This window comes from Leptonotus elevatus, chromosome 14 (genome assembly GCF_054856555.1).
Source record: "Leptonotus elevatus isolate MCC_2025b chromosome 14, RoL_Lele_1.0, whole genome shotgun sequence".
In the NCBI taxonomy this organism is placed as follows: domain Eukaryota; kingdom Metazoa; phylum Chordata; class Actinopteri; order Syngnathiformes; family Syngnathidae; genus Leptonotus; species Leptonotus elevatus.
The window spans coordinates 5,689,094-5,713,180 of record NC_141252.1 but is presented as its reverse complement, the minus strand read 5'-3'; the positions used below and the strand labels follow the sequence as shown (position 1 = coordinate 5,713,180).

The 24,087-nt window shown below is 48.8% G+C and overlaps 1 protein-coding gene across 1 annotated transcript in view; it reads right to left on the bottom strand.

The window, feature by feature from the left end:
• The window catches only part of syne2b (spectrin repeat containing, nuclear envelope 2b), a 91,413-nt gene that overhangs the window by 59,010 nt on the left and 8,316 nt on the right, over window positions 1-24,087 (bottom strand). Inside the window, exons 8-41 of the mRNA XM_086095147.1 lie at window positions 23,924-24,030; window positions 21,959-22,072; window positions 21,716-21,853; window positions 20,772-20,936; window positions 20,558-20,670; window positions 20,272-20,440; window positions 18,789-18,885; window positions 18,533-18,732; window positions 16,911-17,075; window positions 16,640-16,780; window positions 15,345-15,446; window positions 15,053-15,229; window positions 14,808-14,966; window positions 11,277-14,207; window positions 11,066-11,197; window positions 10,777-10,970; window positions 10,619-10,697; window positions 10,434-10,531; window positions 10,240-10,360; window positions 9,877-10,167; window positions 9,229-9,803; window positions 8,998-9,153; window positions 7,947-8,097; window positions 6,637-6,795; window positions 6,391-6,558; window positions 6,210-6,311; window positions 5,931-6,131; window positions 5,031-5,238; window positions 4,537-4,649; window positions 4,263-4,465; window positions 4,086-4,193; window positions 2,491-2,773; window positions 1,955-2,258; window positions 986-1,287 (exon numbers count right to left, since the gene is read on the bottom strand). Of these exons, the coding sequence (XP_085951273.1) occupies window positions 986-1,287; window positions 1,955-2,258; window positions 2,491-2,773; window positions 4,086-4,193; window positions 4,263-4,465; window positions 4,537-4,649; window positions 5,031-5,238; window positions 5,931-6,131; window positions 6,210-6,311; window positions 6,391-6,558; window positions 6,637-6,795; window positions 7,947-8,097; window positions 8,998-9,153; window positions 9,229-9,803; window positions 9,877-10,167; window positions 10,240-10,360; window positions 10,434-10,531; window positions 10,619-10,697; window positions 10,777-10,970; window positions 11,066-11,197; window positions 11,277-14,207; window positions 14,808-14,966; window positions 15,053-15,229; window positions 15,345-15,446; window positions 16,640-16,780; window positions 16,911-17,075; window positions 18,533-18,732; window positions 18,789-18,885; window positions 20,272-20,440; window positions 20,558-20,670; window positions 20,772-20,936; window positions 21,716-21,853; window positions 21,959-22,072; window positions 23,924-24,030 (8,726 nt within the window). The remainder of the gene's footprint in view (window positions 1-985; window positions 1,288-1,954; window positions 2,259-2,490; window positions 2,774-4,085; window positions 4,194-4,262; window positions 4,466-4,536; window positions 4,650-5,030; window positions 5,239-5,930; window positions 6,132-6,209; window positions 6,312-6,390; window positions 6,559-6,636; window positions 6,796-7,946; window positions 8,098-8,997; window positions 9,154-9,228; window positions 9,804-9,876; window positions 10,168-10,239; window positions 10,361-10,433; window positions 10,532-10,618; window positions 10,698-10,776; window positions 10,971-11,065; window positions 11,198-11,276; window positions 14,208-14,807; window positions 14,967-15,052; window positions 15,230-15,344; window positions 15,447-16,639; window positions 16,781-16,910; window positions 17,076-18,532; window positions 18,733-18,788; window positions 18,886-20,271; window positions 20,441-20,557; window positions 20,671-20,771; window positions 20,937-21,715; window positions 21,854-21,958; window positions 22,073-23,923; window positions 24,031-24,087) is intronic.

The following is a 24,087-nucleotide window of genomic DNA, read 5'->3' as shown; positions in this document are numbered from 1 at the left end:
TAATAACTACCATTGCTTTAAGCATTCTCTTCAGTTCAGAGGCGGCATCAAAGCCTTTTGTATGGACGTGGGCGGCTCTGCCCCTCTGTTGGCTGCTGGGTGGCGGCTGTGTCTCGGCCGTTTCCTGGGTCTCTTGGGGGGTGCTGCGTTGGGGTGCTCTCTCTGGTGTCCAGCGGGGTCAGTCGCAGCCAGGCAACGCAGTTCGGGGCGGGTGGGCCTCCATGGTGCCTTCGTGGTTCCCTCTCCCCCTCACCCTGGTGTGTTAGGCGATGATAGGGGGGGGATCTTTTTGGGTGGGGGGTGGGAGTATGGTGATACGGGTGGCTGGGTGGGGGAGGTGCCCCGTTCTGCTGCGTTGGGCTTGGAGCGCGGGTCGTGTTGAGGCACCTGGGTTTGCTCTCCGGCTTCCCTCTTTAGTGGAGGTTCTCATGCATTCCAAATCCACAAAACCAGGGAGGCTGATGTCTGTGAATCTCACTCTGCTTCATCTATCCTTTCTTCCTTTGGTCTCTTGAAGTCTCCCTAATTTGTTGGAATCTAGATGTTTCTGAGGTTGGTGAAAGATTCTGATTTGTAACCCTGTGGGGTAGTAGGTCGGTGCTGAATTTCACTTTTCTTTTATCCTTCTATCTCCTGACAACTTCACAACTCTAGTGGGATTCTGAAGTCTTGGGTTAGGTGAACGATATGGGATTTTTAATAGGTTCAGGTGAATTAATGAGCACAAACTCACACGCACGCACATATGCACACACACACAAAATAATAATGACATGTTGAATGAACCGAATGAAAAATACTGAGCTCTCTCTATAAAAAAAAAAAAGCCATCTGTATGCTCTAGCATAAAAAATTTTTAAACAACAACTTATGTATACACCTTTGGGACACTTAAAACATTTAAAATAGAACATATTTATAAGTTTTAAGGAGCAAATGAGTTAAGAACGCGAATGAATGAGCGAGCGACTGAATAGGTAGGCACCTGTACGACTTGCAGTCTTTCTTGGAGCGGCATGTGCGGCCCGAGCGAGAGAAGCTGGGACCTGCGTTCCCTGATCCAGGACTGCGTGGCCTTGATGTGGTCTTGGAAGGCGGCGGCGGAGGCGTACCTTTGCGCCTCCTCGGTGGCCATCATCACGCCGGCCCAGCCGCCTTCCGTGCCCCGGATCAGATTCTGTATCTCCTGGCATAGGCCGTCGTCCGGGTCCAGGTTGTTGCACAGAGTCTGGCCCTGCTCTTTTAGCTGCTGCAGCTTGGACTGCATTTCAGCTTGGTTGGGCAGGGCTTCCTGAAATTAACGAATCACACCAAATATTAAGTTGAACCACCGTGAAAGTCCCTCGATCGCCGGGTAGGGTTTCGTTCCAGTGTACGTGAAATCCGCACGATGCAAATAGTCAGGAGCAAAGGCGTGTTTTTAGAGCTTTTAAAGCTCAGATTTGTTCAAGGCAATATCGTCAAGTCTGCCGACAGTGAAGCAAGTCCCGCCTTTTTCCCCATTTACAGCATCACGTCGTTGAAGATTCAATGTCGAGGACCTCACTTCCTCTTTTGGCTTATTCTTTCAAATTTACTGTCATGTGCCGCCACAGAGTGTCAAAACGTGTGTGTGGGAGGGGGACACGACGTACGCGGCCTTAACCCCTTTTCAAAAACCTAACCCATCGCTCTACAAATCAAAGGTGAGTTTAGTTTTGTAGGCCACCTCTGACCCCAATGATGCACAGCTGTGACGCCAAAATCAGTCCAGGTCATAAGGGTTCATCCGCATCATTTAAGGCGTTGTCCGCATCATAAAACTGGCTGACGCTTTGAAGAATTATGAATAAATAATAAGAAGAATTAATGAATTATTATGAAACATACGCTTTGGATGACTATCAACTTTTCTGTACAATGTACAATTGTGAAAATCGGAGTCCCGTTTTGTTAACGGGGTGTCACTTGCAACTCGCCTTCAAAGTCTGATGAGACTCAAGGTTGCCATCCACGTGCTTGAACCAGGACTGCAAAATTTCACTCTGGGCTTTGAGAGCCTCCACTTCCTGGCGGAAGCGCGGCGGCGGCTTGGCTTTGCTGAGGACATCCTGAGCAGCCCGCAGGACGCTACCCCACTCGTCCTGCAGGTCTCGAACCAGCTGCTGGACTTCCTCTTTCTTGCGCTGGTCCAGCTGGCCCTGCTTACAAAGGCTGTGGCTGTCAAGTTGCAGCCTTTCCATCTTGGAGTCTCCCTCAGCCTTTGCACTCAACACAGCCTGGTGGCCACAAAGTCAAAAAAGAATGCGTGTGCACGTTTGTAGGCTCAGAAAGATTGTTCCGCTTGAGACAAAATCAGGAAACGTACCAATCCCCTTCTCGCCTTCAACGGCTGTTTAATGTCAAAAACAACAACAGTACCTAAATTGTGTGATTCAAACAATGTTGGCTTTTGCCCTGAAAGGAAGAATATGAAAGCAAGGCAATTTGTTGACATGGACCAGCTCTGACCTGCGCTTTGAGGCTCCTCTCTTTGCAGGGCAGGTCGCCACACGCCGAGGTGAAGGAACCCAGGAGCTCCTTCAACCAGGCCTTGGTGTCCTCAGCCTGGCCGGCAAACTCCTCCAGCTGCCCGTCCATGACTTGCTTGTCCTCCTCCGGCCGCGTCTGCAGCCGGGCCTCCAGATCTCGGTAGTGCTCGATGACGTTGTTCGCGTCCTCGAGGATTCTGTCGTTTCTGACGCCTTGGCGGCGCACCAAAGTCAGCAGCTCCACTAGAGCGTCCACTTGTTGTCTGACGTACGCAAGGAGAACAAAAATGACACCTGCGATGGTTGTGAGCCATCAGTCGGCGCACCCTGTGCTAGAAGGGACTGAAGGCACGTGACATCACACGCCATCGTTTCTCTTAGCCAGTGGATTCAAAGATAGACTTGAAGGATCAAAGGCGACATCATAGTCACCAAGGCAGTGATGACAGCTCATGTCACGGATAATATATATATATATATATATATATATATATATATATATATAAACTATACCATATCATGCTTGTGAAAGCCTGCCAATGTTGCTTTTTCCTCCAAATGGCTTTCAACGAGCCCTGAGCAAAAAGCAAGCTACGTTCACGGACCAGATTCAGCGTGCCATGTGATAGCTTTTGAATTTCAGGGCCAAAGGCAAATTTCTCATTGCCATCCTTCAAAGGCGGCACAGAGAACCGCCTCGCCCCATAGTAATCGGTCTATCTCAGTGGCGCCGTGTCCTCAAAAATGATGTTTGACAATGATGAGTGATAAACCTGCAAGGCTCATTTGAGCCGTTATGGCCTAAAGCACCTGTGCTGTGTTTAATGGCGTCAACAAAACAGCAGGTGGAAATTGTCATCTAGAAAATAAAACTTCCTGAAGTCAAATGGAGGGGTTTTGGCATCCATAAACTTCTTTTAAAGCCTAAAGTGCCTGTGGATTAAAAAAAAATTAGGCTTTAAAAGAAGTTTATGGATATATATATATATATATATATATATATATATATATATATATATATATATATATATATATATAAAATAACTACAGCTGCGAGCAGCTTGTAAAGTTTGGTGAATTTTCGTTCATGTTAAGTTTCTCAAAAATGTGATCGTTTCGAAAGAATAAGAAGAAGAAGAATTCCTTCAGAAACAATGGGACCTTGCAGCGGCACAGCCGCTGCCTGGGCCCTAATAATAAAAGTAAGGGAGAAATGGTGGGTGTGGGAAAATTGGATGCCAGTGGAGAGCTTTGGTGCAACTAAAGCATTTGTAACTACAATCAGACCATTTCGCTGTGGTCAATCAAGACAATTTCAATTTAGAGCGCAACGTTATTGATCCTCAACTAAAAAACGCTCGCTTGCTCTTGTTTTGCTTCTGAGTGCCGAGTGGCGGGAGGCCTGGACCCTCGTGGGATACACAGCCGACGCCAGCCCAAAACTTTGAAAGCTGTTTTGGAGCAGCTCTGAAAATCAGCTGCAAAATTGCCTTGAATTAATTCAAGTCAATTTCAAAGCCCATCGAATGACCACTGGGGGGCACACGTGCCGTCCTGCCAAACGCAAGCGCTCACCTCTCGCACTGGAGGTCCCGGAGGAGACCCTTGGCCGCGCCAGGTGCTGCGCTCAGCTCCTCTTTGCCCCGCAGCCAAGCTTGCAATGCGTCATGCCGCGTCTGCAGACTGCACAGGCGGCAAACATCAGCTTGGTCGCGTCCTCTTTGGAAGACTTGGCGGCAGTCTGAACTTTACCTGCTCAAGTCCCGACTGAGAGCCTCCATTTGCTGGCGCCTGTTGAGACAGTGCGTCTTGAAGGCACGCGCCTCCCCCTGCCGTTCCTTCAGCCAAAGGTCGAGCTCACGCAGCTCCTGAGGGTCCAATTGCGGCCGTCCTCCTTCCAGATGTTCCCTTAGCTGCTCCAGACGGCGCTCGGCATCGTCGGTCTTCAGGAAGCCCTGAGAGAAGCGGGGCAAACCGTGAGGAGCCTTAGCCAACGCCACGCCGTCCTCGCGGCTCGCACGCTCACATTCAGCCTTCGTAACGACGTTTCCACATGCGCGCTGCTCTCGGGGTTTTCGAAGCACTCGTTGACGGCCAGCTGCAGGTCCTGGAACCAGTCATCAAAAGACTGCCTCTCATCTGGACAAGACAAGACAAAAGGATCATTCAGCTGAATCAACAAAGTGAGAGCCTCTCCGGAGCACCTGAATGTGCTCAGCTGATGTGGTGGCTCACCTTTTGTTGAAGAAAGGCCTCTGCTGATTCTTTGCTCGACCTTTATGTCTACATTTTTCTTTGTACAATATTCATCAAATAATAAAATGAACTCGTCACTGGCAACAAATGCTTGGTGCAAATTCTGATTGGCTGGTAAACTTTGGATCCAAAAAGTTCATTTGGAACCCTGACTCCAACCAACTATCGATAAAGGGAAATCGAGTTTCAACCGGAGCTGAACTTTGTTTTGGCGCCAGCAGAGAAACCATTTCGGGAAACGACGGAGCAGACACGTGGACTGACCTTGGATGACCTTGGCCAGGCCTTTGTTCTTCTCGTCCCTCTTGAGGCCGATGGCGTCTTTGGCACGCACCATGGCGTCCGTCAGTCGCCGGCAATCCACCGACAGATCCTCCAGCACCGCCGGGCTGGCCACGCTGGACACAAGAGCCATCTCGCTCAGCACCGACTCAGCCTGCTCCTCTTGCGCCTGCAGCTCATCGCACAAACCCTGCAGCCAAACCATACAAAAAGCACTTGACGAACCAGCGGGAAATGGGATTGGATCAAGTGAAAATTCATTTGCTCTACAACATGGAAGCATGGCGGCGCCATTGTCTGCATCAATGATGATGGTGAATGTGGTTGAGTGTAAAATCACAACTATGTTGTATTAAGGGTTCTTAAAAAAAAATTATATATATATATATATATATATATATATATATATATCAGGGTGAAGGTCAAGGTGACAAGGTGACAGATGGAATTGGTAAGCATTTGATTGAACTGAAGATGTGTGTGCGCCCCCATCGGTGTGAGCACAGCGGCAGCACAGATGTGTGTGTGTCTTTTTTTTCAGCTTTGTGTATTGAAATATAACTAAATAATAAAAATAAAACACTTCCGGTATCGATATCGGATCTATAAAAAAAAAAAAATACACGTAGACAAAAGGACAGCGGAACAAAAAACACACACGAGAGGTATCGGAACGGATTGACGCCTGACGGATTGGTGAAATGTAGCAATGACGGACGGATGATTCCGACCGAGTTCGGCTTGCAATAATGCCGGACCGACGATGCCGGACGAGTTGCCCGGCCGCTGACCGCTAAAATTTGCCGACGCGTCCATCTCCGAATGCACGCGGCGAACCGTGACGTCTGACAGGTGGCGCGAGGTCCCTTGACAGCTGCGTACCTGCAACTGGGTCTCCATCTTTGGTTCCGAGGCTCGGACCTCACGGACAGAGCAGTGAATGTTGTCGACAGCCGACAGGCAGTGCTCAATCTTTTGGGCCAGATGCTTCTTTACCACCATCAGCTCTTCAAAGACGTCAGTGCAGTCGGCAAACAGCTCCTTCACCTGCTCCATCCTCTTCCTCAACTGGGTCTCCGTCACCTGGAAGCCGAGCAAGGGAGATGTTTGCGGTTCCAGCGTTCGTCCTGCATCAAACATTTTCAAAGTGCTCGGACTCACTTGCAGCTCCAGTGGAGCCTCTTGACTCTGAAGCATTTCCCGGATCTCCTCAGCCTTCTTGTGGAAATGTTCCATGTTCTCCTGGTACGTCTGGATCTCGGCCTACGTATTCAAATCATTCGCACGCTTTCATCTTTTCGAGCAGGTTAGTGAATGCCTGTTGCACACCTTTGAAGCTCACCTTCATGTCCAAGACCTGCTGCCGGTTGTGGAAGGGGTGGCCCTCTGCAAACGAAGCCAGCTTGGAGGCCGCCCAGCCCTCAATCTCTCCGCCAAGCATCAACTCCTTTTCCCACAGCTCCAAGGCCACGCCAAGGTTGTCCGCGTAAGCGTCTACCTTCTCCGTCACCTGCGCGGGGACACAAATTGACAGCGTGAGCTCTTGACACGATTGCGGTGGATTCCGGGAGTCCAAGCAAGCTCTCACATCCAGCCAGGCGTCCATCAGTGTGTCAGCTTCGGCTTGAAACGGCGCATCGCTGCAGTCGGGGAACTTGTTGAGATGACACTGCAGCTGCTTGCAAACGGCCCTCAGCTCATCCAGCTGCTCACTCAGGCCGCTCAGCTCCTTCTTAATGTCCTCCACCTGGACAAAGCCACGCAATCCGTTTTGTAGAGTCAATTTGACAATGAAAAAGACTAGATTCCGTCCCAGTCTAAACTTTATACTCAGAAGAAAGTCAAATATTCACACACACACAAAACAACTGTTACAGCCTCTCTCTACATTCCCTATTCAGTCGTTTGCATGATTAGTGATCGCCAGCACGCACGCAGACAGACGACAACTTCATGAAAGTTCAAGTAACGTCTACCAATCAACTAGCAGGAAAAAGAAAGAAGACGAGCAAGTCAAAGAAGCATATTTAGTGGATGCGCAGACACGAGTGATGTGACGTTCACGAACCAATCAAGTCTTTTGAACGGCTCTTCAATGTGACGATGGGAACCGAGTCTTTACAGAGACCCGTTCAACCCCCGAACCCCCCCTCCCCTTCCCCTTGCGCGCCACAATTCACTTTTGGAGGGAGCGTCATCTTCGCATATTAGCCACAATCAAACAATTCAGTTGTAAGTCGGTCAGTGAGCTCTGAAACAAGCAAAAAAGAAAGAAAAGAGGACACAGCTCATTGTGCATGCCCGCTGTTAGCATCATGGCAGAAGTTAGAATACAACAAGCTCAAAAAGTTATTTTTTTATTTTATATTGTCATCTGAAGATGCCAGCATTTGCACATAATTTTGCCTGATGACATTGTTTTAAAAAAATTAATAAATAAGACTTCATGTTCAAGCGGTTACTTTTCAGCAAATACTTTTTTTACTTGTACTTTTTACTTTTACTCGAGTGATATTATTTTTGAAGTAACACTACTCTTACTTGAGTACAATTTTTGGCTACCCTACCCACCTCTGCCTTTGGGACGCATCAGCATTTTGTTAGCTAACAATAAGTCGAGCATAGCTCAAGTGGTAGAGTGACTGGCTTCCATGCTGAAGGTTGTAAGATCGCTCCTCAACCCTTGAGGGTTTCACAGTTATTTTTTTTTGTATTTGACCCTCTTCCAAGTGTAAAAGTTGACTGTTTACAATGGGGCCGAATATAGTCTTTTTAGAGTCAAATTTACTCCGCGAAGTTGACTGTGCAGTGTGCAGTCACTTCTTGAAGACTGCAGAAGGAACTCAAGGGAGCCCGGCCGGGTGCGCCGGTCCGGCCGTCACAATCTTTCCTGCTCACCTTGGTTCGAATCCTCTCAAGGTTGTCTTTGCCCATGTAGGAGGCCTGCTCGCTCACGGCCTGCTCAGCTCTCAGCACGGCGCCGCTCAGATGACTGCGACGACTCTGGCACTTCTTGAGAAGTTCAATCAGGATGCCGCACCTCTGCTTCCTGCGAGACACCGTGACTTAAGGCACAGCTTCTCAACCACACTAAGATACTGTCTGATGTGCCGTGGGAAATTGGCCAATTCCACCTAATTGGTAACACCAAATTAATTTCTATCCGCAAATAGTGTGGCGTTGTTGAGTAACTCAAGAATCCCCGAAATCGCACTTGCACACAACTTTGTCCAAACACCACAACTTTAGACGCTAGCGTATACGTAAAAAGTATTGACAGGAATATGCGGTCTCGGCAAATCACACTCACGGAGGCGAGTTAGGAGCACCGAATGAATTAGGGTGAGAAACTGTGTGCATAACATTTTCATGTGAAATTGTAAAATGATGCATCTTGAGCCGAGAGTTGGTCAGTTTTGACATAAATCAATCATTAAACATGTCTTTAAATGGGTAGAATTATAATGTGAAGGTATTTCACCATACTTAATTGAAAGTGTACAAAAGTATGTTTTTCAGAGAGATCAAGTGGAAGTGGAAATGGAATGCAGTAGTAGTTATAGCAATGAAGTTGACCAAGATAGAATTAAGCACGGCACATTTCTTAGTATTGGCAATTTATTTTATATTGTTTGATTATACTGTGCATAACGCACCTGTAAGAATATTTGCACTTTTGATTTTAAGAAATGATTTGCGCTTTTTCCAAGTTATGTGAACTTGTTCAATGATCTACAATATATATAATACAAAGGTTAAAAAATGAAACACCTAAGCCATTTTAGTCAAGTTAGGATTTTTGTTTTGTTTTACATTTTCTATGGCTGGTGTGCCTGGAGATTTTTTTCAATGAAAAAAGTGTGCCGTGGCTCCAAAAAGGTTGAGAAACACTGACGTAAGGCGCCACAGACGAGTCGCCGGATCAGGCAAGAACGGGACGTCAACGTACCTGTCTTTCAAAGATGTTTGAGTCTGGTTGTACTCCGTCTCCAGCTCCTCCATGAGGTTTTGACTTTCTCCTTGAGACTCAGGAAGCTCCTTGAGACTTTGGATCTCGGAGTTGTGAGTCTGCAGCTGGCCCTCCAAATCAGACAGAGCCCGAAGCCTAAGGTGAGATGTGATAGTTTAACAGGAAATCTTTGTTAGCATTGTGGTGCTGCTAAAGGGACAAAGGACCCACCTGTGTTGTACGGCCGGCACGCTGGCCTCTGTCAGGCCTTGTGATTGGATGGCGTCCTGAAGCTTTCTCAGCTCCCCCAGCAGGACCCTCTTTCTCAAGCCCAAAGACCGGCTGTGAGTGTCTCTCCGGAGGCTCCGCTGTTGGCCCACCAGTCTGCCGTCCGCCTCTTTCAGCTCACTGAGCAGGACGCCGACCATGTCCAGGCAGGAGGCAGGAGAACCGTTCCTAGTGACCGTCAGCCGGGCCCCCTGGAGGAGAACATCCAGCTGCGGGGCCTTGTCTTTCAGACTGTCCACACTTTGCCTGATCAGAGCCAGTTTGGCCGCATCCCTGCAAGGGGGAGCTTGCGCGCCGGCGATGTCCTCCTCTACCGTGCGGAGGGACATGAGAAAGCGGTCCAAAGCACGAGCAGCCGCCTCGCTTTTGCGAACTTGTTGGCCGAGCTGATCCAGGCTGCTTCTGTGGGCTTCCACCTCCCGGGAGAGAGGCAGGCAGTCTCTGGGATCCAGGTTGCTGGATTCTGGCTCCAGGCGGGCCAGCTGATCCAGTTCACTCTGGATGTTTTCAACGAGTTCCTGATGGGGGAACAAGTTGACATTTTAGAATCTGTTACAGAGTGACCGACTTCTTCCATGGTGGACACTGGACCTTGATGTCTTTCAGGATGTTTGTGTCGGCCAGTGAAAAGGCCGTGACGTCTTTGGGTTGCCTCAGGAAACGGTCCAGGCGGTCTGTGAAGTCCACCATGTGGTTCTCGGTGGAGTCAATCTGCCTGAGGGCGGCACCCAGTGAACTGCCTCTCCTCTGAAGGTTTGACTGCTGGGCCTGCCACCGGTCCTGAAGATCCGATTTCTCCAGCTCGAGACCAGCGTCTCCACTCAGTTGGGAGCACTGGTTTATAAACTCAAACCACAAAGACTCTGTGTCCTGCCTCAGGAACTAAGAGAGAAGAAATGTCGATTGCCAGTTTGTTTTTAATCGTGCAAATCCTGCGCTCTGCCATCATGGTACCTGGATTTCCTGTAGTCGGGTGTGAAGATCCTTTAGAGTCACAGAGCCTGAGGAAACGTCTCTGATGCTCTGTTCGTTTTTAGACAACTGGACCTGCAGAGACTTCTTGTAAAGTTCATATCTGTAAACACAAACAGGACGGATGACGGCAAAGCTAATTTCAAGCATTGTATTAGCATCATCGCTCCATTTACTTCTCTAAAGCCTCCTTCTTGTTGCCGTCGTCATCGGCAGACGAGTGATGTTTCGCCATTTGTTCGGCATTTGCTGTCTTGGGTTTGCTTTGCGAAACCTGCAAAGCACATGCGTGGATGCTTGCTGAAGGACAAAAAGCTTCACGGTGACAGTTACTGTCTGCTTTCAATGGCTGCTGTGATACCTCCGTTGGGATTGGAGGTTTGCCGAGAGGCGCGCTTTCCACGGTTGGCGTCTGCTCCACCATGAAGACATCAGGAAGCCTGTCAAACATCAAATGTCATTTGAAAATTGGAGAAAAAAGGTGTCTGCCGCCTGAGTGACCTCGGCCGGCCGCGTCACCTGGATTCGGGCAGCGGCGCATCTTGGTCTCCGCTGAATTGGCGCTGGATGGCAGCCAGGCTGCTTTCACACTCCCTCAGCTGAGTGTGGGCCAGCCGGTGGGCGTCCTCCGGACTCAGCATGTCGCACAGCTCTTTTAAAGCCTCCGCTTGCCGGCATGCTTGGGCCGAGTTGCCCTCGGAGGAGAAGCAAGCCTGACGGACGGTGACAAGCATATTTCAGGTCGCCTGTAGGGCACTGGATGCAAATGGGTTCAACTGATGCACAATTTCAAAAAACAAAATCCGACCTCCCACTGGGACCTGACCGACTGCGTAAACAGCTCCATGTCCCTGAGCTGCGGAGGTGCGCAGAAGGCCTCCATGCCTTTGGCTGCTCTCAGGAATTCCTCCAGCAAGTCTGGATCCAGGGTCCTCCGAGTCTACAAACGAGCCGAGGCTTTGGTCAGCTGACAGAGTCAAAGTAACAGCAGCACCATGTCGGCAAAAAATCCCACTTACATTTGTCACTGCCGTTTGCTCGGCTGCCAGACGTTGGTCGCTGATGGCCTCCAGGATGTGTTCCTGCAGGCAGTGCTTTGCCTCCTCAAAGCCATTTCGAGCCAAAGCCTGGGCCTTGGCGTAGGCCTCGGAATAGGCTTGCGGTGGAGCCTGGGCCAGGGCTGGCGGTGCCGTGCAGACGTCTGCCTGGGCTTGAGGCAGCGCACAGATGGAATCCACCGACTTGAGAACAGCTATGGGCTGTTTTGGGTGACTTGGAGCTTGGAACTGCGGAACCTGGAGGCTCGCCTGCATTGGCGACTGGGAATCAGGAAGTTCCGGTGGCCGTGATGCAGGTTTGACTGGTTGCTGAGTAATCATTTGAGGCAAGCTGGTTTTAAGTGAAGGCTTGGACACGGATAAAGCACTGCCTTGGGTCGCTGTTGGAACTTTGTGCTGAAGAGTAAACTGGAGTTCAGGTTTAGGTGGTTGGAATTCAGTGTTGGATTGAGGACATGGCTGACTAGTTAACTGCTCAGGCATGCACTGCACTAGTGTCAAAACCTCAGGTTGGTTTGGTGACTGAAATTTGGGCTGAGGTGCTTCCCAGCTTTCAGCTTTATATTGTGGTCGGGATTGAGTTTGAATTTGAAGTTGGCATACAGCGTGTGGTTCAGGTTCGTTTTGCGGCAGTGAGTGACTCTTGGCACCTGGTTGTACTTGATGTGTATATGCTGGCACTGAAGGAGCAGGAGCCCGGGGCAGCTTTGGTGTTTGAGCCAGCCAACTATATTGCTGTGGCGGCTGCTGTGGCTGAGGCTTCAACTGAACCTGTGGCTGCACAATGACTTGCGTCTGAAGGGGAGGTTGGGGCTGTGGCTGAAGTTGAGGCTGAGCCGGACAGCGAAGAAGGCTGGCTTGGTTTAGTTGCCAAGGTAACCGAGCTTGCATGTTAGGCCACTCAACATGTGGATTGTTCTGAGCCGGGAGAAAAGGGCCGTGGCTTTGGACACTTTGGGGTGCCTGCATCCGCATCTGTTGCTGAGCGTGGCCTTCCTGCGTCTGCATCACAGCCACATGGTGGGCTTGCATTTGGAACAATGCGTGAGCCTGGACTTGGGTGTGAGAGTGCAGCTGCATCTGAGGCTGATTATGGGATTGTGGCCCGGCAGGGTGCCCCATTTCAGATCTTTGTGGGTGACCAGCCTGGGCCCATTGTGCTGCTTGTGGAGCTTCAAATGTTGGCTGAGGGAATGCTTGGGGAACGTGCTGCCTTTGCCTGACCACATCTTTAATTTGCGGCTCCAGCACAGGAGCCCACTGCTGTGACGGGGGCTGCGTCTGCGAGTTGGGCTGGGGGTGAAAGTGAGGTTGCGCTGAAGCCTGAGGTCGCATTGCCATGGAGGATGAGCTGCAAACCTGGGCCCATGCGTGAGGTTGGTCTGGACACTGCCCAGCTGGCTGAGATTGGGTGCGATATTGCGTCACAGGATGTACTTGAGGCTGACCTTCAGTCAAGGGTAGTGTGAGACGTGGATGAAGTTTGGCTTGTGTTTGAGGTGGCGGATGAAAATGAGCTGGCGTTGACGCCGCCTGCTGATAAGGCATGGAATCATCTGACGTTGCTTGAACTGAGCTTTGAATCTGGGCCAGAGTTCCGGTTTTGGTGACTGCCTCCGTATACTTTTGAGACTGGACCTTTGAAGGAGGGTGGCTGTGAGCCGTTGCTTTGGGCTCTGCTTGAGACTGAGCCATGGGCTGAGCGAACCTTTGAGCTCGTGTCTGTACCTGGGATGGCGTTTGGGCCTGCATCATGGACGCAGGACTGCTTTGGGGCTGAGGCATCGGAGTCGGGTACTTTGGATGTGGATGGGTTTGATGGGGAATATTTTTTTGTGCCTGGTTTTCAGACTGGGGCCTTGGCGCAGCATTGGCTTGAACCTTGAGCAAAGGTTCAGGTTTGGCTTGGGAGAGGTCCAGTGACTGTTCAGATCCAGACCCAAAGTGGGCGTGGCTTTGTGTTGGAGAAAGCGTTTGTGCTTTCTGTTCAGGCGTGTTTGGCTGAGTAAGACTTGTCATCGGGTATGTTGTCTGCTGAGATGTGCAGCTGTGCTGGGCCTGCGCTGGTGCTTCAGAGGAGGTTGGCCGTGACTGCGGATGACAAGGGACCTGAATGAGAATTGGGTCCCGCCTGGGAGATGTTGGCCTGACTTGAGCCCAAGTCACCCCTTGAGCTCCAACTTGGCCATGTGCGGGAAGTTGGAGCTGAACAAGGATGTGAGCTGCTGGCTGACTTTGCTCAAGAGGCAGAACTTTTGGACTGGCCTTTTTCTGGCAGTTTTCCTCATGTTGCGCCACTACAACTGCTTGCACTCCCTGTTGCTGATTTTGAATTTGCTGTGCTCGTTCTTTCTGCGCTGTTGCCTGTGCGGCGGACTTGTCTCGGAGTTTGGACCGGGCTCCGGGGTTTTCTACAGGTTCCTTAATATATCCCATGACATCCTTTTCGGCCTGTGGTTGCGGAGCCTCAAGTGGTTCTTGAACAGAATCTTTCTTTGTACTTTGAATGTCCCCCTGTGCGTTTTTTTTTAGCCAGGGTCGATTCTTCACGGCCTGGGCCTTTCTGTATTGGAGTTCTTGTGGATGGAGCGGTTCCTTTCGTGCCGGCGTTTTATGCAGGAGTTTGGTTTCAACCTCTAGATGCTGCTCCGGAAAAGTAATTATTTCTTCTGCGTATTCCTCCCGCACTTCGTTCGGCACAAATGTTTCTGGAGATGGATGCGATGCCACCAGGGATGCCGGCGACTCCTGGGTTGGCGGCGGTGCGTTCGATGGCCACACTTGATGGGGTGCGCTTTCGGCTTGGATAAAGACTTTGGACGGAGGCCCACCCGTGGGACTCCTGCTTCCGTCTCTCCTTGCTCCCAAACTGCTCAGCATCCCGACTGCCTCCTGGAATCGTACAAAAATGGGCAAACCTTCAAGAAGGGAAACATTTTTACACACGCGCCCGTGGGACTGACATCATTTAACTCATTCACTTTCAGCCATTTTCACGGAAGCAACCCCCTTCACTTTGACTGATATTGCAAGGCCCACAGAATATTGTCTTCTTTTGCTATAAAAACATAAAAGCTACAAAAAGAAAGATTAGAGTCTCTTCTTTCATCAGGAAAAAAATATTATAATAATATATAAAAAATATATAGCTAAGTTTCATCATTATTCACAATTTTTTTTAAAACAGCAGGGAAAAAAGCTCTTTGCATCATGGCCCTGGTTGATCTTGTATGCTCTGCTGCCACCTGCTGGCCGTTTTTGTAATAACTACCATTGCATCAAGCATTCTCTTCAGCTGAGGCTACATCAAAACCTTCTGTATGCTCTAGCTAAAAAAAAAAAAAACGTATAAATACATCTACGGGAGCATGGTAACATTTAAAATAGAACATAGTTATATGTTTTGGGGAGAAAATGAGTTAAGCATCTCCAGTCTCTTTTTGCCAAGAAGCATTCAAAATAAAGAGCAAGAAGACGACAAATACGACTGACCTGTGACTGTGATAGTGCCGCTCGCACTCGTTCGTGCATGACGGCGGTCTGTAGGTAGCGAATGGGCGAGCTCTCCTGACTGCTCAGAATCAGCACCTGAAGGTCTTGCTCCTCCGTCACCACCTGACCCTCCAGCTGAAGCCCACGAGAGATCAGGACCTGCAGGAATAGAGAGACGGAATCCACTGACTCAAGTGGCGGCGCCAGAGAAGTCCCGTCGCGGCACGCTCAGAAGATGGTCTCACCCGAGCCCTGGGGTCCTGGCCTCGCTGCTGCTGTCGCTCTGCAGCCCTCAGTAGTTGGTACATCTCCCTGGCCTCCGTCTCCCAGTGCAGGAGCTCGGCCAAGCGACTGTCCAGACCCGAAATGCTGCGCTGTAATTCTGCACACACCTGCTCTGCCTGGCACAGGGTCTTCTTCACCTGGTTCAAGCACATGCATGCCCTTCAGGTTGCGCTTTGGATCTCAGATCTCTGATATCACTTTCAGCTCAGGTGTGCGATGGCTTGAATTCAGGCTGACAACGCGATGGCTTACTTCAGATGTGTTCATCTTCAGGTCCTGTAACTCATCCACGGAACATTCTGGAGATGAATCAAGAGCCTCCAGATCCTCTTCCTTCACCTTCCTCAGCAGTAACTGAAGGACAAAACGCAAACCCTTGATGGCAAGTCGTGATTCTAATCAAAAGCTGAACAAACCATGTTTCTTAAATCCATCGGCGGGGGATAGGGTCGCAAATAGCCAAATTATGTGAGACGCTGATTGTAAGCCAGCTTTCTAATTGGTAAACCAAGTGAGTCAACTTCTAGAGTGCACCAAGAGTGCCCAACAAGTCCATCGCAGTTGACAGGTGAACCGCTAGGGGTATGTGAAAATGTTTCTGTTAGCATTATTATTTATTTTATTATTTTTTTTGTGCTGGTGTACACTACAGCAGTAGTCCCCAACCACAGTTGAAAGAATCAAGAAAAACTTACCGTACTTGCAGTTAATGGATTAGCCGAGGCTTACAAATATTTTATTTTGAAAAGTGATCAGATTCTCTCTGTTTACGGCAGACTCTTGACACATGATGCGGCACTTCATTTAGCGCTATGGTGAGTGAGTTACTCATGCACTTTAGATTTGTTCTGTGGTGCCTTGTTATGTTGGCACATTTAATTACAGAAGACGCTGCTAATATATTTACATCATAATGTGGCTTCACATTTATTGTTATATCGAGAAAATAGCCCACTTTTTGTGTTGCTCGTATCATTCATAAGCATCATCAAAGTGACCTCACCATATTAAAGCTTTGTTGTTACCCTTGTTATGGTGCTTGTGCAGCTAGTACAGGTACATGGGGGGGGGGGGGGGGGGGGGGAACGCTCCGCGAAAGTTGTGGCAGCAAAGCACTCCTTTTGTCAAAATAAGGCTTCTCAACTCACTCCAATGCCGCAATATTGCAAAAAACACAGCACTACTTTTATTGAAATGCAGCTTTTATAATTCCTTGATCCCAAGATGCCACAAGATGGCGTCAAATTGATTGGTATCAAAAGAGGATGTGAGGTCCAGAAAATGGATGGACGGATGCTGGTCTGCTTTTCATATAGCTACACCATATAGATGGATGGATGCATAGACAGACGGACGGACGGATGTTGGTTGGAGGGAGTCTCAAAGGCCTTCACAAGGCTACGATTAAAAAAAAAAAAAAAAAAAAACTACATGATTGTCACAAAAACAGCCAACGTTAGGTTTTCCAGCAAATAATGGAGGAGCAACCAAAATAGTTGCAAATGTGCAAGTCCAAAATTGTGGGGCAATGTCAATTGTTGTCTTACCTGGATTCTTTTCCTGCAGGTGCGTAAAGGAGCTGCGCTTGTCTTGACAGGCGTTTGGAGAAGAAGTGTGGCCTCCTTGACAAGAGCTTGAAGTTTTTGTGGTCCGGTCTGGATGTCGTTGTCGGAGTCTGCCGCGCTATCCTTGAAAACACACAAACACACAAACAGCCTCATGGAAAAGTTTGCCGTAAGTGGAGTCGCCTTTCCCAAAAAGTTGAGCATCTGCCAACACTCTTCTTAAAATTGTCGTCAACAAGACGTGAAAACCTACCAAAGTGTTTGAGTGGACAAACTCCGCCCAGTCCACGTTGAGCTTGAGCAGCTCCTCCTCCAGGCCGCCGCTGGTCTGCGGGTCGCTGACCTCCATCAGGAAGCTTGCCACCTCGTTGAGGTGAGCCTGTCGAGACCCCCACTCGGCCACGCTCTCCGACGTCACCTTCAAGTTGCAAACACATGTTGGAAAACCCATCATTTCCATTCCAACCCAGCGAATATGTACAGTTGGGGCCCATATGGGCAGCACTTTGGCTGGGCGTGGGCTTGGAGTGGGCTTCGTTGTTGGGCCCCACTTGGGCAGTAGATGGGAGAAACTAAGTGTGGGCAATAAGTGGGCTCTGGCTGGGCTTCACTCCAAAATATTCAAATTTTGCACAATAACAGCATGCGCGAGAAGGCTTACTACCTGGCCTATATATTTCATTACAAGTAAGATTTTCTTTTGGAAAAGAAAATGCTCACAAAAAAATCTATATTTCAACTTAATATTGACACCTTAAAATCATCGCCTAAGTCATTTGTATTCATATTTTTCAGGAAACACAAATTGAACCATTTGCATCATTAGGCAAAAAATTATAATTTGGGGGGAGAAAAAATGACATAGGTAATTATTTTAAGAGGGTGACGATATGTATTATTATGTATTATTTGGACTATTAATGGCCATTTTATACACATTTAATAGCACAAGATTCATATTCAAAGCTAGAAAAAAGCACTGCACAGCATTCCGAAATGAAATGGGAAAACCCCTCCCCCATCGAGCCAATTAAAGGAAGTCTGCCAACTGGCAACATTTTGCCACCTCAACAAGTACTTCAAGCTCCAGGAGTTGGAAAAGGAATAATTCTGTTTGTCTGTTTCATTCGAAGAAAAGGAATTTGGGCACTGGAAGTAATTTTCACTTACAAAAGAGACTTCCCCAAAAACTGGACTGTTAAAATGTGGACATCAGTGATACGCTAATTTCTCGTTGAATGCATTTAAAACATACATTTTGTGCTGTGGCTGTATAGCTTAGTGGTTAGGGTTTCTGACATTGGTTCCATGGTTCGCTGGTTCGAATCCCTGTCATAGCAGCCACTTTTTAGGAGTCAACTTTGAACTGGGGCCCATTCACCAGCCATTCCAAACCCATGTGGGTTGTAGCTAGGGCCCATATGAGGCCCACCTTGAGCCCATCTGGGTTTGGTCACATGGGGCCACCATGAAATTAAACTGGGACCCATTCACCAGCCCATATCCAACCCCCATGGGGCCCACATAGGTGTGTTGACAGGGAAGAGATGGCACACGTGGGCGGATTACAAAGCTGCCCTTTTTGGGGAGGGTTTACGCTAAACAGGCAAGTCATGTATGAGGCGGATGGTGTGGACCGTGCTCCACCCTCTTGGGGGGACCACCTTTGAAAAAGAGACCTCAGTCTCCATGCTTTTTTTTGTCTGGTTAAGATTTGATTTAGATTTGCTTGTCATTCGGAAAAGTTGAACTGTGAGTGAGAGTAAAGACTACTTAGCAGAGTGTCTTTCATAAAGTGTGTGGAAGGGGTACGTCTATTTGGAAGAAAATAATTTGACGTGGATGTACAGCATGATCTACAACGCCGGCGAATACCCTGGGTGGCGGGCCGCAGCCCCTTCCGGCCGAGGCCTGCTCCAGCCACGCCTGCATGGAGCTCAAAGCGTCGCCGTAGGAGTCCCAGGCGCTCAGAACCCGTCCCAGGGTACCCTTGGCCGAGTCCACCTGGGCCAGGACGGCCGCCGTGTCCTCCTCCAGCTGCGTCACTTGTTGACAAACGCGCTGGTAGTCTGCAGCTGAAAGACGCACGTTGAGCAAGCGAGTCTGAAAATTGGCAAGGCAGCAGACTCACCGAGAGCAGACTTGCTCGAGTATTTCTCCGAAACTTGCTTCACCTTATGGAGAGCGGCTTCCAGCTTAGAAGGAACTTCCTGACTGGACACCAGCTCCTGAGGTACAAACGCAACATTTCATCCATAGCTGGGGGAAAATCTTGGAAAAGGAATGACAGAAAACCGATGGGCTGGGTCTCATTGTGAAATCATTCAAAAACACAAGCTTTTGACCTTTGAAAATGTTGTGAATTGGAGTATCTTGAAAGTGTTTTTTCAATGTTTGTACATCTGTGTGTCACCACCGTTATCTGGTGTCGTGGTGAGGCGTCGGAGCTTCCGTAGACCGACCACCAGAGCCTCAATAAGTGGGGACTGTGAGCTCCCAAAGTTTAGGACAACTTTTGGACAGTCTAGCTTCTGCTATCGGAACTCAACCCTGGAATGCTCCCCTCTCCCCGCTCAACTTAAATTGGAGACAAATACAAGTGTCTTCAAAACAAAAACTCAAACCGTGACTGAAGTCGGGCCAAAACTTCTCTCGTTGAATGAGAGATTTGTTTGCACTGAATTGTACAGTACAGGCCAAAAGTTTGGACACGCGTTCTTATTCAATGCATTTGCTTTATTTTCACGACTTTGGAGATTCTCACTGAAGGCATCAAAACGATGTATGGACTGATGCGGAGTTACGTATTTGACAAAAACAAAAGGTGAACTAACTGAAAAGATGTTTTAGATGATGGATTCTTCCAAATCGCCATCCTTTGCTCTTTTTGCATTCTTACCTGTGGGAACTCCTTCAAGACTTTTGGAAAACCCTTTCAGGTCGTCGACTACCTGTTAAAGCTCATCGAGAGAATGCCAAGAATGTGCATAAAAAGTCATCTGAGAAAAAGGTGCCTATTTATTGATATATTGATTTGATTCTTTTCAAGTCCATCACTCCAAACGTGTTTGTTAGTTGTCGTCATAGTTTTGATGCCTTCAGTGAAAATCGACAATATGAAAATAAAGCAAATGCATTGAATGAGAAGGTGTGGCCAAACGTTTGGCCTGCACTGTACTCGTGTAATATGATAGTATTTTGTTGGAAATTGATTTGTGATTTGAATGACTCTCTATTATTACATCCGCGAAAGGGACTGCCAATGAAAACTAGCTTGACTGAGCTAACTTGGGCACGTTTACATTGTAAAATGTTGATTCATGTGCATTGTCCCTTTCAAAGAAATACATTCCAATTCAAAACACCGGCTAGCGCAGGGGTAGGCAACTTTGGTTGTTTTTGATGTCTCCCTCCTTGAACACAGTTGAGAGGCTCCTGCAGAACGTGATGACGAGCTAATGATTTGAAACACCTGGATTGGAGGCAGGAGGCACCGAAAACATGCAAGACTGCGGCTCTCTAGGACCGAACTTGCCAATCGCTGGGTTAGCGGGGATCTTCCGATCTGGTACTGCACGTGCCAGCAAGAGAATTTGAAAAAGAAGACAACCCACATGCCACTCGCGCAGCAAAAGCCGGACCGCCTCTGGGGACAGGTAAGGCCTCTTCCACAAGCGCACTTTGGTCCTGATCTGGCTCAGCAAATCCAGAACCACGTGATGGTGCTGGCGGTACTCCAGCTTAATGCCGTGGTACTTGGCGCTCACTCTCACGCTGGTCAACCTGGACGGCAAAAAAAACAAAAAACAAAGTCACATTGGATCATTTGTCACCATCGGGGAGCCATGAAAAACCAGAGAAAGGTGACATTGGCCCCGAAAGAATCCAGATGAGGCCCACCTTCTCTTCAGATCCTCCATCTTTTCAATGGGAACCAGCAGATTTCCGTACACGTCCTGGTTTTGAAAGGCCTGCAAAGTCTTCAGCTGCTGGGGCATCTCCTCAAGGCACACCTGTGTTGAAGAAGGGAGCCATGGAAAACAGACTGGATGGTGTTCCCCGAGGACCGCGGTTGTGAAACCAAGTGTGGGTGAGCCGAATGGCAAATCTTCACCTTGAGTTGCTCTTGCTTCTCCTTGGCTTGGTCGGCGGCCCGGCCATGGTCCCGGGGGTCGCCTTCCTCCTCGGCCAGAACGCCTTCCGTCTTGAGCAGCCAGCGCGCCACCGCGTCCAGAGGCTCTGGCAGGCTCACGTCCAGCTCCAGCTTGTACTGGCTCAGCTGTCACAGAAGCAACGTGGATGGACGGCGGTCAGGGCAGGGCCGCCACGGCTTGCGCAAGCGCCGACCCGCATTACGAGCTCAATTGGAGTATGAGGTGGGGCGCCTCGAAAAACATGTAGGACTGCGGCCTTCGAGGACTGCAGTTTGACGCCTATGTCCTAGACCGCAGGTGTCAAAGTCTGATCCTCGATGTTGAATAAAAGGAGAAGATGAGGAGAGGTTCTTTACAGGGTGCAGTATTGTGAGAGGCACTTGCTCTCCTCTCTCCTCGCCAGCTGTCTAACAAAAACTGCTAATAATGATAATGGATTGATTTCCCTTTTTTTTTTTTTTTCAACCATATGGCATGTTTCAAAAGAACGCTGCACTGGTGATTATTATTATTGTTGTTATACATATTTCCCTGTGACTGAATTAAAAAGTGACATTTAATTGCCAGTTACAGTATGTGTCCCGTTTCAAATGAAAGCAAAGACAGGTTTAAGGATCTTGCAATTGAAATGAAAAAATGTGTTTCGATGTCAAAAAGAATGTCAGTCGGCCCCCGCCCCGCACTTTCATCTCTCCAAAAAACGTTTGGACACCCCTGCCCTCGACGGTGTGTGGTATGGCGGCTTTCTATCACTGCGACATGACAGCGGTTGGATTCAAAAGTGTCTCCAGTTGCCCACGGAAAGGTCAGGTAGCAAAAGCGAGAAAGAGTTAGCGGCCGACGGGCAGGATGAACCCACGTGACCGAGGAGGCCGCCCACAAAATGACGAGAAAGCGTCCCCACCTTTTCTGCCAGGGCGTCCCAGGCCTCCCTGAGGCCTCGCTGCTCCTCACTCAGCGTGGAGCTCTGTCTCATGGCGCTCAGCAGAGGCATGATGGGACGCCGCTGCTCGTTAAAGGACGCCACAAAGGTCTGCAAAACCTGAAAAGCGCACAACGACATTCAAGCGCGCACGCAGATCGGCGGGCACAAAAAAAAAGCCAAGAGAGGAAATGTGGTGGACCGTAAAACAAAAGAGCAACCCACGTGATAGCGCTCGGAGTAGTTGTGGTCATGGGTGGAGTCCCAACCCTCCAGCAGCTCCTCGTACGCCTGCACAAGCCAACGGGACACTTCCTGCAACTTGCGCTCCGGCCTCGTCTGCAGGGAACAAAAAACGTTGGACATTCACCCGCCACTTGGCTCTTTTTGTCTCCGCAACTTAACGGATTCTCAATTCTTCTCTTGCTCCTCATGGCTCGCTCGTTTGTGACGGCCGCTCGTCGGAAATCAGGATCCAGCCTTCGATCGGTCGACATTGGTTTCCTTTTAATATCAATCGGCAGATTTCAAAATTACAAGCGGACGTTTTTTGAGGGATTCATTTGTTTGCTTTTTGCGTTTGTGCGAATGATTGTCGATTGTCGCTAATAGTTCATGGATAAGCTAGTCAAGTTTGTTTCCAGTCTCCTACTCGACTGGCATATGACCCTTCTGGGTAATCTTATGCTGTTTTTGCTTCTTCTTTTTTTCCGCCTGTCGTACGTCACAAGGCCCTGTATGTGTGAGTTTTTCCTCGCCCGGGTGGAGACTCTGCGGCTCAACTTTCACAACTTGGGAAGCATTTTGTCTGCTTTTGCACAGGGACAGTTAGGTTTGGTCCCCGAGTGGCATTTTGACAGACCAACATCAGATTCAAAACTTTCATGCCATTAATCACTTACAAATTATATTTTAGCTAGGAATCATCTTATAAGGATTTTAAAAAATAGATATCTTGAAAAGATCGGCCATATTGTCATATCTGAAACACCAACCCCAGTAAGAAGCAAAGCATGATGGGAAATACCTGCCGCAGGGGACAAGCAGAGACAGCAGGAGTGTAGTGGACGGGAAGGCTGACGGGAGACGCGGCCTTAGGGGGACGCAGGTACTCCATCTGAGACGAGACGCAGAGGGAGGGAGGAAGGAAGGAAGGAAGGAAGGAAGGGAAATAGGGAAGGAAGGAAGGGAGGGACAAAAGAAGGAAGGAAGGAAGGGAGGGAGGAAGGATAGAAGGGAGGAAGGAAGGAAAGAAGGAATTAAGGGAGGGAGGAAGGAAGGAAAAAAGGAAGGAAGAGAGGAAGGATGGAAGGGAGGGAGGGAGGAAGGAAGGAAGGAACGAACAAATGAAAGGAAGGAAGGAGGGAGGAAGGAAGGAACGAATGAACAAAGGAACAAAGGAAGGAAGGAAGGGAGGGAGGAAGGATGGAAGGGAGGAAAGAAGGAAAGAAGGAATTAAGGGAGGGAGGAAGGAAGGAAAGAAGGAATTAAGGGAGGGAGGAAGGAAGGAAGGAAGGAAAAAAGGAAGGAAGAGAGGAAGGAAGGAGTGAGGGAGGGAGGGAGGGAGGAAAGAACGAACAAACGAAAGGAAGGAAGGAAGGAAGGAAGGACAGTTGTTTTCAACACAAGATGGCGGACGCCTGTGTTGCCTGTCAAACTTTCCAGTCTGTCTTTGTCTTTATGCTAATTTATTATTAATCGGCAAAGTGACAGTTTGGCTGTCAGGGATGCAAATCAGGAACGATCTGAACAGATTGGTCGTCCGGCTTACTTTTTACTTCAAAGCGTGTGGAGGAAGCCAGCGAGTCATTTTGGGAACATGCGTTGACCTTTGACAATATTGAGCAGGCAAAAAAATCTAAGCAAATGATGCGTTCGGGCGCTCCAACCCATGTCGTTACACTTTGTGCAGCAAACCAGTTGGCAAAATGGATTTACATCTATCAGGAGGAATAAACGGCAGGCAAAATGGATGGATTTTTTTTGAGATCACACTTGCAATTGTGTCATTATTTCCATTTTTTAAAAAGCAGTACAGGTCAAAGGTCAGCATTGCATGACATGACCAAATAGTGTTTGTGTAGCCAAATGATTTGAGCCGAGGTGTTGCTTCGGAACGAAGTCGCTGTCAGTTTGAAAAAGGTTCTCCTGCCGGCAATCATTGATTGGTAAAGAGGAGCGGTCGCTGACCTGCACGGCGTCCTCCTCGGAGACGACGGGCGCGTCTTTGGAGTAGCGCAAGAACTGCGCCACGTAGGTCATGATGGACTTGTCGTCGGGCTCGCGGACGTCCACATCTGTGGGCACATCGTCACAAGCGGCCATCAGCGACTTGTTCTGGCTCTCAGCGCACC